Here is an 11,815-nt window from a genome sequence, read left to right on the forward strand (position 1 = left end):
GCTCCTCCAGGTATTAATCACTTACTCTGCGTTTATTAATAAACAAAAGTGATTTTATTAAGTATAAAAAGTAGGATTTAAGTGGTTTCAAGTAATAACAGACAGAACAAAGTATTTCACCAAGCAAAATAAAGCAAAAATATACAAGTCTAAGCCTAATACATTAAGAAACTTATTACAGGTAATATCTCACCCTCAGAGATGTTCCAATAAGCTTCTTTCACAGACTAGACTTCTTCCTAGTCTGGGCCCAATCCTTTCCCCGGTACAGTCCTTGTTCGTTCCCGCAGACATCTCAGGTGGTAAGCAGGGGTTTTTTCATGACTGGCAGCCTCCTTTGTCCTGCTTTCCTCCCCCCCCCTTTTATAGCTTTGGCACAAGGCGGGAATCATTTGTCTCTCTGGATCCCCACCCCTCCTTCTAAATGGAAAAGTACCAGATTTAAGATGGATTCCAGTATTAGGTGACATGGTCACATATCACTGTAAGACCCCTAGTCTCCATTCTTCCTGGGTTGGCCCACACCTACACAGGAAGGCTTGCAGGTAAATAAACCATTTACAACCAATTGTCCTAGTCAGTAGGAGCCATCAAGATTCTAAACCACCATTAATGGCCCACACTTTGCATAATTACAATAGGACCTTCATATTTCTAGCTTCAGATACAAGAAGGATACATGCATACAAATAGAAGGAACATATTCAGTAGTTTATAACCTTTGTTAGGCTACCTTACAAGAGGCCTTTTGCATAAAGCGTATTCCAGTTACATCATATTCACACTCCTAAGCATATTTCCATAAAACATATGGGCCTGGTCTACACTACGACTTTAATTCGGATTTAGCTGCGTTAATCCGAATTAATCCTTAACCCGTCCACACAACGGAGCCAGTTACTTCGAATTAAAGGGCGCTTAAAATCGATTTCTGTACTCCACCCCGACGAGTGGAGTAGCACCAAAATCGATTTTGTTAATTCGAATTAGGGGTAGTGTGGCCGCACACCACCGAATTAATGTGCTTAGTGTGGCCGCGCACAATCGAATTTATACAATCTGTTTCCCAAATTCGAATTATCTAAATTCGAATTAATCTCGTAGTGTAGACGTACCCATGGAGTGCAACGTCACACTAGTATAAACACTTGTGTGAACCTTTGGAAACTGCTCTCTTCAAAGACTCAGTAAGTGGCGTTTGAACACAGGCTTCCTCAGGATAGACTGTCCTTCCTGGGCTGGGATAGAAGGTGTGTTACAACGTGTTGGTTATCCCGTTCTAACCAATGTGTTCCAACTTTCCAAGTGCTGCAGGCTGAGGTGAAAACTAGACTCCCCTTATGGTTCACCTAGCCCGGCTAACATGTTAACATACAATTTGCTTTTGGTTGTTTGGTGGTAATTGACGTGCTCTTTGTGGACATTGTAGGACTCACTGGTGGAAATCTGGCTTGCTCTAGACAGAACAATGCAGCTGTACAGCCCTCATGCCTTGGGGCTTAAGTTTAGTGCTAAATGAGGTCAAGAAGACACGTCCTCCCATTGTGCGGAATTGCACAAGTAGGTGGTTTGTGGTGGGGTGTGGTTCTGCTCTTGGGATGTTTCCATCACCCATCGAGGATAAGGGGCTCAGTGTGACTGGCCAGGGGATGTCTCCTTGGCTTCAGGGGTAGAAGCCTGTGGGGTTTTATTTTTGACGTAAGGACCAGTATTCTGGTGCTGTGTGTGATTTGTATAATGACTGTTGCAGCGCATGGCTCAATCTGCGGGTTTCACTTTCCTCGTAACGTGGGAAAGGGACAATTTATCGGAAGCTCTCTGGCTGGGTTCAGACTCAAGAAACTTTATTTTCAAAAACACTTTTTGTAAAGGTGTTGAAAACAGTTTCATCCTGTCTACGCAAGCAGTTAAATTGTCCTCAGCATCAGTCCAAGGAACCCAATAGTTAATTGACCTAGTGCTGGAAATAGCTGTCTCCTGGCGTAGTAGGGCTCCAGCGTGTTGGAAAGTGTGTGAACCGAAACTCGATAGTGGTCAGGAGTGCTATTTAGTCCACTGCTAACAGGCTTCAGTCTCCTCTGTCTTACAAGGCTCATAAATCGCTGTGAGTTAAGCATGCGATACAGAGGTTGCCTGGATTCCATCCAGTCTACATTTGAGTAAAGGAAGAGTAAAATTGTCTGTTCTGAAATGAGCTATCGTCCTTTTGCTGTGCCAGAGGAGAACGCAGGCCTTCCTCAGGGCTGGGGGTGTCACCTGCAAGGCTGTTACAAAGCAGTCAGAAGGGGAGTGGGGGCGGGGGGAGTGCCATTCACTTTCTGTTGTCGAGCTACAAGAACAGTGCCAGTAAAAATGGCGCTGCCTGGCTGGCCAAACCCTGGGTGCCATGTGCCTTTTTCTGCATGTTTGGTCTTTGGCTGGTCAGTCATTTGTTTGTTCCCGGTTTGAAGCTGCGCCATCTTTAAACAAAGCGAAAGCAGTAAGTCTTTCTGCCAGGCTACAGGATTATCTGAGTGGGGGGAAATCCAGCCTTGGCATTTAGCCCCTAACGTTCTGTCCTTTGTGTGTAAAAAGATGGGCAGAGCCAGGATAATGGCACCACCAAGTCAGAAATTCATTTTGTTTAACATCTTTCCCTCCCCATTGGTCGGTTTGAAGCCAGATGCTGCTGAGTCCGAAGTGAAAGTCTCCTACTCTCTAGTTTCTGCTCTTTGCCAGGGGAACAGTCCAGGATTGTTCTCATCAATGTGGAAGCGTTTTGACAAGTTTGCAATATGGGCTCCCATCTCTTCTTACTAAAGGTGGTAACTGACCGCAGGGAATTGCTGTTCCTGTGTCTCCCTCAAAATGAGGTTCCCTTGCTTTACTTAAAGATTAAACATTGCGGTGTTAAGTTAAGTGGCTAGGTCTGTTTTGGTTTACCTGACACCTTTCGCACATTTGTGCATTTAAAAAAAATTCTCCTTGTGTTGCTCTCTTGTCTAACATGTCAGTGGACCAGAGAGCAACAGTACATATATGTATGCAGCAAAAATTACATCTGTTTATAATCAAAATATAAGGGAGACTAGAGGGCAAGCCTGTCGGAGGTGTAGAGTGAACCTCTGGTATGTCATTTCCCGCAAGGTCTTTGAAGCTTCATTTCCCTTTCCTTCTTCACAGTGTACTAATGGTCACTTGATGTGCGCTGGCTGTTTTATCCACCTACTAGCAGATGCCCGGCTGAAGGAGGAACAGGCTACGTGCCCCAATTGCCGTTGTGAGATCAGTAAGAGCCTATGCTGCCGAAACCTGGCTGTGGAAAAAGCAGTGAGTGAGCTGCCATCCGAGTGTGGCTTCTGCATGCGGCAATTTCCTCGCTCTCTTCTGGAGAGACACCAGAAAGAGGAGTGCCAGGACAGGTAACCAGTCTCCCCTTCCATTCAGTGAGGCCCGAGATGCTTTCGCTGAGGCATCTAAACCAAGGAAACTGTGTGCGCTGGCCCCAGGATGTGGGGCTGGAGTAAAACAGGCTCCCTCTTCTCCTGTTCGTTGTTTGTAAGGTGGCCTGGCTGCAGGTCACGCTAGGTGAGACAGGAAAGTGAAGCTTGTGGCTGGCTTGGCCGCAAGTTGCTTTACTTCCCTAGAGTTGTAAAGCGGCACTGAGACCGCATAGATTTGCACATGATTGCTTTCTATCGCTTCTGTCTCACGCTGGCAGAGGCAGCGCATTGTCCTAGCTTGTTGCATGCACCCTCCCTCCCTTCCTTATCTTGTGTAGTTCTGAGCAGCCAAAAGCCTGCGGGATGCTTCTCTCAGGCAGAGTCCACTAGCCCAGAGAGCACTGGCTAGACTGCAGCATGTCAGCTGGGGCAGAAGCTCCGGTTACACAGCGCTGTTGGGAATTCAGACTTACTGTACTGCCTGTCCACAGGAGTGCTTCAGCTGCACTACCTAGTACTGCGATCTAGTGAAACCTAATCAACCAGCCAGGGTGGAGTGTCAGGATTGGGCTGGGAGGCCCCTGGCAGGAAGCCACGTGCATGCCCTCTCTGGTAAAATGACACCATTCCCATCACTCCTACGGAGGCTACGCCCCAGCATGGCACTACAGGGCTGTGCTGTGGTAGGGGCTTTTTCAGTTTAAAATCCTGCCCACGCGTGGTCGCTGACAATCCCTCGCACTCGTTGCAGTGAAAAGGGAGTCAGCGCTGACGTCTTTTCAAACTCCATTTCAAATTCAGTCCGAAAGGCACCTCCTGTCACTTCAGTTGTATGCTCTGTACTTTACACGAGTGCTTTTAAAAGGGAGTGTTGCTAGTATGGGATAGTTGCTACTTTACTACTCCCCAGAAGGTGCCGCATTTCAGCAGTGGGTGAAGAGAGCCCTGCAAACAGTCCATGGAGTTCTTTGGCATCTCATAAAATGACAGGTGCTCAATAAATCTTGGTGAAGATTTATACTGCAGTAGCGCCCAGAGGCCCCACTGAGTCAGGTGCTGTACAAGTGACACACTAAGATGCCACCCCAGATTAGGTTACTAACACCATTGCTGGGACCAGCTGTTTAGTTGGAGCATTAATGACTGCAGCCAAACATGCTGGCTTGCAAAAGCCTAGGCCTCTTTGGCACGGATGAAGGTTCTGGGATGCCGAGGCCCAGAGGTTTAGTGATGAATTCTGGTAGCCGATGATGTCGTTACTGCTCCACCAGGTAGGTCGGGTTTTGCTTTCGGAGGCTGTATTCTGATCAGACAATAAGTCGTCTCATTCCTGGAGTGTCATTTGCCGTTCGTGCCTGTCATTCCGCGGTGCAAGTACTCCTGTTTGTGCTGTCTTTGTAACAGGGTGACTCAGTGCAGATACAAGCGGATTGGGTGCCCGTGGCAGGGTCCATACCACGAGCTGACAGTCCATGAAGCGGAGTGCACTCACCCCACAAAGACGGGGAATGAACTGATGGAGATTCTGGATGAAATGGACCAAACCCATAAAAAAGAAATGCAACTGTATAACAGCATCTTCAGCCTGCTCAGCTTTGAGAAGATTGGCTATACAGGTAATCACTCAGCCAGGGCACACACAGCCGCCTCCCAGTCTTTTCAGTGTCTTGCTTTTGGCACTCGTGTTATTTACGTACTGATGAAGCCTGTTTTTCTCATGTAATGCACAGTGCCGGTCTGTAGGTCAGAAGAGCCTGGGCTTTGCTGAGCAGACTGTCCCAGTAGTGCTCTCCGAGAAACCTCCCCTGTCTGCTTGGCAGTTGGGTTCGCTCGTGTCTGTGCTCCGTGCTGGGTGCTGGGCGGAGATGGAGGGGGTAGTCAGACCTGTTAAGAGTTGGCTCAGCAGCAGCAGATTTCATTCTCCTGGCGTCAGGTGGGATTTGGATTCAGGAGGCGAATGCGGCATTCCGGGGCCTCGGAACTGGGGAAGACTGGCCCTGTTTCCCAGGTTAGGTGCTTGGGCTCTGGACAGTAGCTGACCTCAGTTCTTATGGCGCTGCTTCCCTTGATGGCTAGTGCACGGAGCAACACTTGCGTCGAGTGTGAAGGAAGGCCACGTCCTAGCTGCAGGTAAGGTGCTGTAGTTGCATCCACTGGATTGACGAACAAGACCAGAATAATAAGAATATAAACCAGTGTTGCCTGTGATGTTTCTTTGTTTTACTGCAAGTGAAAATGAAATTTGACAGCATCCAGCTAACAGACCCCTTATCTGTCATCTGATACATCCTTCCAGCCGGAGTCCAGTGTATTAATAACTGAAGTGACCCGCCCACACACACTGACCCTACGGGATAGGCCTCTCATTTCCACTGCATGGGAATTACAGCTCCTCACATTCCGTTCTGGTTCCTGTTCTTGGGTCACACACTTAGTGAGCTATTCAGAAAGCTTAATTTATCTTTCACGGGGGTTTGTGTGCTGTTGGTTTTGTATCCATCTCCTGGAGAGAGCTCTTCGTAATACGTAGTAATTTCTCATATTTGAGTGTCTCCTGTTCTTGCTTTTCCTTTGGGTAAAGAAAAGCCCCAGTGCAGAGCTATCTATTGTCTACCTCAAATGGCAACTTGTGAGGGTGGGGAGGGGGGAAAAGAGGGATAAAAATCAACTTTGAATTAACACCTTTGACACAACTAAACAACACAATGAAACACGCAGGGAAGCTGGTTACTCTGTTGGCACATCAGTGCTAAAGTCGGGCCCCGAGAATTGCTTTTTAAGATTTGTTTGTGCTTGAGGTACTTGCAGGCAAATAATATGGAAGAGAAACTCTGAAGAGGGTATGGAGGGGGAAGGGTGTGGGTGGGGAAAACACATTTCCCTTACCATAAATATTTAGCAGCCCCACAGAGGGAAGCGTAGAGGGAAGATCTCCTGGTCTCGGCTGGCTTTCCTCCTCCACTCAGGAGCACTGGATGCTCTGCTGTTCCAGAAGGGAGCTGCAGGCAGAAGCGTGTGATAACCTCGTACTGTTCAAGGTCTCTGCTTGCCTCTCCCATGTGAGGCAGAAAGGTGATTTTTGTAGTTGCAGTGATAGTAGGGTGACCAGATGTCCCGATTTTATAGGGACAGTCCCGATATTTGGGGCTTTGTGTTATATAGGCGTCTATTACCGCCCACCCCCTGTCCCGATTTTTCATACTTGCTGTCTGGTCACCCTAAGTGATAGCCACTCTAGCATCCTGCTGCATTGATTACTTTGCTTTTTAAATCTGGAGCTGAGTCCTTAGTGAAACTTATCTAGGCCAGTGTGTGGCAAATGGATTGTGCTAGGAGCTCAGGTCATGAAAAATGGAGCAGTCTTGTTAGCTGATGCGCTTAGCCCGGATTCTGGTTTTTCCCAGCATTACATCCATTGCTGCCTGCGGATACACGTAAGTAGTTGGTGCTGAGGAGGGGAGCAAAGTTCTGTAGCGCACCATGGTAGCGTCTGCACTTTGAGCACAAGCCTGAGTTAGAACCGTTGCCTAGGGAATGAGCTAGCCCAAGCTCTGCCCGGATGCTGCTTTCCGGGTCCAGCCCCGGTAGGATAAGTTAGCTCAGGCGGGCGCCTTTGAGAGCGAGGCAAAGCAGCAGCATCCTGTGCTGCAGAACACTGCTCAGCAGCTCTCCATGATACTGGAGATAACACCCCTACGCCTAAAGCCGTTCCTTCCTAGGAAGAACGTCTTCTCTGTGTAGAGATGTGTGTTAGAAATAATAGCTCTTGATCCCTGAAGAGACAACTGGCCTCTGAGCTCTTTCACTGTCGCATTCTGTAGTAAAATGATGGTGTATGTCAAATCACTGAGTTACAAATGCTGTGTAGCTTGAATAACTGCTCACCTCCTTTGTCCAGGTATTGCCTCCTGTGCTTTCCTAATTCTTCTGGAAACTCTGAAGAATATGTAAACCTGTATGAACTGCACCCAAAGGTTCATTGTACCTGTAGTTATGCTGTGAGCTTCCATGGTTTGTACAGTAAAGACTTCACTGAAACGATATGCTTGTTCAAAAGTGATAGATTTGACAAAGTCTGTGTGCTGGCAAAGAGTTTATTGGACTGACAGCGGACTGTGCCTTGAAACGGGGGCTGGATTTCAGATTTTAGAGTGCATTTGCAAAAGTAAATTTGGACCACTTCTACCCAATGTATTGTTATTTCTTTATGTATCTGAACCCGGAATTTTCTGTACCTTTGAAGCCTGAAGGTCTGTGTTTCACATGCCCTGTTCTCTGGTTTTGCACTATGGTAATGCATAATTGTGCCTTATTACCTTGATTACAGATTTGTATGCATAATCCCAATAAAACGTGCTTTGTTATCTGAACTGTATCCTGTCTGCGTGTGATGCTTGTTTTTATGCACTCCAGACCTCAGTTCTGGCATACCCAAGATTTTATGCCTAGGATCAGCTACAGCTTCCCACAACACTTCCCTTCTCACTACATGCTTATTGCCTGTTCCCCCGCTCTTTCTTCATCAACAGATCACAAAGAAACAAGTGGCAAGGGCCCATCCATCTTGCCATTCTTGATGGCATGGTTTATAACCAAATTCATGTAGGTCATTTGCATCAGTCAGACCCACTTAGGCAACTGACTGATGCTTTGTAATTGTGTGCTGTGTGCACCACCCACTCACCACAAGCTAACGTTAGTGAGTCATTTACCTTGTAACAACAAATTCAGACTGATACAGGGAAATTCTTGTTTACACAACAACCAGCTGACTTGTGAGACTCTCTGCCACAAGATATTACCGAGGCTAAGCATTCAGAAAAGGATTAGACACTGATACTCAGAATAGCTACAGTTACACTAAATATGCAAATATCTATGGCATATCAACCCTCAAGCCTCCAGACCTAAACCCATCAGAGACTGGGGATTCACTGTCTACAAATGGGCTTTCTTCAGCCTTCCTCACAAGCATCTGATTCTAGCCATTGTCAGAGAGAGGGTGCTAGACTAGATGGGCCGACCCAGTTTGGTAATTCCTATGTTTACAAGGTGGTGTATTCAGTGGATTTGATTAACCTTGTTTGTATTTTATTCTCCCCCTCCCTTGCCCTCCCCTCAATTTTATGCATCTTGAAAGTGCTTCCTGTATTTACTGTTTTCAATGGACTATTAAAGTGCATTGAGTTCCTTCCCAAGAAGTCCCATTTCTCCTGACACTAGCTGGCTTTGAGTGGTCACTCCCAACCCCAATTGCCTCCTTATGCCATGTCAAGAAAGGTCCTGCACAGTAGCTACAGGTAACTTGAGCTCGATTGTTCAGGCTGCCAGCTGCTCTGGTTAATTGTCTGTCTGTGTTTTCTCCCCCGCCCTCTTTTGTTGTGTTGCAGAAGTTCAGTTCCGTCCCTATCGAACCGATGACTTCATCACCCGCCTGTACTACGAGACGCCCAGGTTCACCGTGCTCAACCAGACCTGGGTGTTAAAGGCCCGCGTCAACGACTCCGAACGCAACCCCAACCTGTCCTGCAAGCGCACCCTCTCCTTCCAGCTCATTCTGAAAAGCAAGATCAGCTCCCCCATGGAGTGTTCCTTCCTGCTCCTGAAGGGGCCCTACGACGACGTGAAAATCAACCCCGTGATCTATCACTTCGTCTTCACCAATGAGAACAATGAGACGGAGTACGTGCCGCTCCCCATCATCGACTCTGTGGAATGTAACAAACTGCTGGCTGCCAAGAACATCAACTTGCGGCTTTTTATATTCCAGATACAGAAATAGGCAAGGCTGAGTTATGCTGGAAGTTACCAAGAAAGCACCACTGAACCATAGTTACCTCGTACGGCTGCCTGTGCCCGTTGTGATTTCACAGTAATTTGATCATTTTAAAAGGAAAAAACCCAACAAAACGTCTGCATGTGTATGCAACAGCGTAAGCAGTCACAGCCTTCCTTCCCTTCCCTTCCCCCATCTTCCCCAGGGACAGACAAGAATGGAGCCAGGTCCGTGCCGAGGGCTGGCACATGGAGGTGACAGCTGGGAAGCCTGCAGGTGCTGGCAGCATACCGAGAGCTCTTTGGCATGCTGTGGTGAGGGCACAGCCATCCAAGCAGTTCAGTACATTGTGAATAGACGGAGTTATGTTGTCATGGTAAAGTGCACAGTCTACATGTGGCAGTTGGGGGGGCTGTAAGGGAGGCCCCTCCCTTCAGGCAGCATGTGGCTTGAATGAACTGGATACATTTCAGTTTCCTGTTTTGGTTTTGGGGTGGGGCGGACAGAGACAAGTGTAGCTGCGATCGAGGGCTTGGGAGAGCCTAGTTCATTATTATTTGTGCAGTCTGGTCCTCTGTCTATTTTATCAGTAGAATAAAACAAATGGGGACCCCTACCCCCCTGAAAACACTAATGAGGTGTTTGGGGGAGTTTGTGGAACTTGTGCGGGCTGGGCTGACGTTCCACTCTTCTATGGGACAAGGATAGAGGTGGGGAGAAATGATGGCCCTGTAGTGCATTACATATGAAAGCGTTCCAAAGAACCAGACTCCCCACGTGTGTATAGTGTGTGTAAACTAACCCTTCGTTCCATGTTCCTTTCGCCCCAACCTTTTGGTCCAGTGGCGTTAACCATTGCCATGGTTTGTAAATGGAAGTTTAAGATGCAGGGCGAGGATTATGAAAAGCGGACACGCTGAGCATTGCACGATCTCTCACGGGGTTGTGACGTGAACCTCCTGGACTGAGTGGGCTTTCCTGGTAATTCCCAAGCGAAGATGCTCTTGTTCTCGACTAACTTAGAACGGGTTATTGGAGCATTTTTGTCAGGACTGTGCTAATGGCGAATGGATCCGAACGGTTCATTGTCCCCTCTCCTTCCCTTCCCCCACAAACACCACCCTGGAATGCTGCAAACAAAATACTGTATCTCTAGTTCATTTTGTATTGCACATCATGAAGAAACAATCCCAAGGTCATTTCTACAGTTCCATGCTTCCTCCAGCCCTGCAATATAGCACAGGTTGAGATTTTATCTAGACAAGATGAGGACTTATGTAGAAACCAAACCTAAATTCTTGCAGACTTTTCGGAATGCAGGGTGAAATTCTGTCCCTTTGCAGTTTTGCCAAAACTTGAGTTTCTTGTGAAACAAGAAAAAAGAAACGAGTTGCAGGCTCTTCTAGTAATTATGCAATTTTACAGTGTGAGAATATTTTTTATATATGAAATATATACAGCATGTTTATGGACAGGGATAGTGCAGCCAGTCACCAAATTGTGAAGAGATCTACAGGGATGTTTCACGTGACACTATTTTTAAGAAATGTAAATGTGGGGTATTACTGGTGGTGGAGGAAAACTCTATCACAAGCTCATTAATGCTGTGTGTTCAAGACCAGCCACCCAGTGAATATGCCCATTGAAGTCAGGCCATCTCATTTTATTGTTACGGAATAACTGGATTGGGTATGATGTAAATCGTGAAAACCTCTCGCAGATGCTGCCTACAGTGAAGCTATTACTGTTTTACTTTCTGTAATGAAACTTTTTCTGCCTGGGTTTTCATTCTGAATCATGTCAGCTTTCCAGCCTAGCTTTCTCACCTCCCACTGGCCCTTCTAAAGGCAATGGCCAATGGGAGTTCGAGCCCTTTGATTGGTAACTTGATGAGTCTTTCTGCTGAGCCCCATGGAATAGGAGAATGTTTATAGCATGAAGCCTAGTTAATAGTCTTAATAGTGTCTTGAAATCTTAGTGATGTCTTTTAAAGAGGCCTAGAGTTTCATAGAATGAAGGGTATTACTGCCAGGTTAAAAGATGTTTGTTCAAAATGCTCAGTTGGAATGGATGTGAGATTTACAAAGGAAAAATAACTTTCCATTAGCTGCTGCTGTTACTGTCTAGTGTGGAGGTTGGAGTCTGAGCTCCACACTAGACAGTACCTGAGTGCCACAGGCGCAGCCCCTTCCTTCACGTCTCCCCTCCCTCACCTTGAGAGCAGAATCTCCGCTCCTAGAGCCCCAGGTGTGTGAAATGTCTAACACTGATTGCTAGAATTGTAAGCTGTCATTTTACGTAGGCTTCTCCGTAGCGTCAGAGGAATAACATCTATTATAGCTTTCTTTTGATTAAATACCAAAGAGCCATTTTCCCGTTAGCCCCGTTACTCTTCGTTATTATCACATGCTACATGTTAGACTGACAGACTAAATAGCATACAACAGGCCAGTCTATATTTGGTGGCGGTTTTGAGTATCTAAGAATGACCCCAACACTACAGTGCCTGTAGAGCAGGACAGACCACCTTGTAAAACTTCAGAGGAACTGTTTTTTTTATGATGAATGTAAGTTTTTTTCAAAATGGACAGTCTCAGGGTTGCCTGTCTTCTGTTTA

At 46.7% G+C, this 11,815-nt stretch overlaps 1 protein-coding gene across 1 annotated transcript; it reads left to right on the plus strand.

The window, feature by feature from the left end:
- The first annotated feature begins 1,077 nt into the window (after positions 1-1,077).
- Positions 1,078-11,341, plus strand: LOC112109108 (cysteine and histidine-rich protein 1). The gene is made up of 3 exons (XM_024203498.2): positions 1,078-3,401; positions 4,827-5,038; positions 8,813-11,341. Exons 1-3 carry the CDS (start codon positions 3,019-3,021, stop codon positions 9,202-9,204), a joined length of 987 nt encoding a protein of 328 aa, XP_024059266.1. The 5' UTR covers positions 1,078-3,018; the 3' UTR covers positions 9,205-11,341.
- Positions 11,342-11,815: the final 474 nt, after the last annotated feature.

This window comes from Terrapene carolina, unplaced genomic scaffold, assembly GCF_002925995.2.
Source record: "Terrapene carolina triunguis isolate 2854851 unplaced genomic scaffold, T_m_triunguis-2.0 Scaffold58, whole genome shotgun sequence".
In the NCBI taxonomy this organism is placed as follows: Eukaryota; Metazoa; Chordata; order Testudines; family Emydidae; genus Terrapene; species Terrapene triunguis.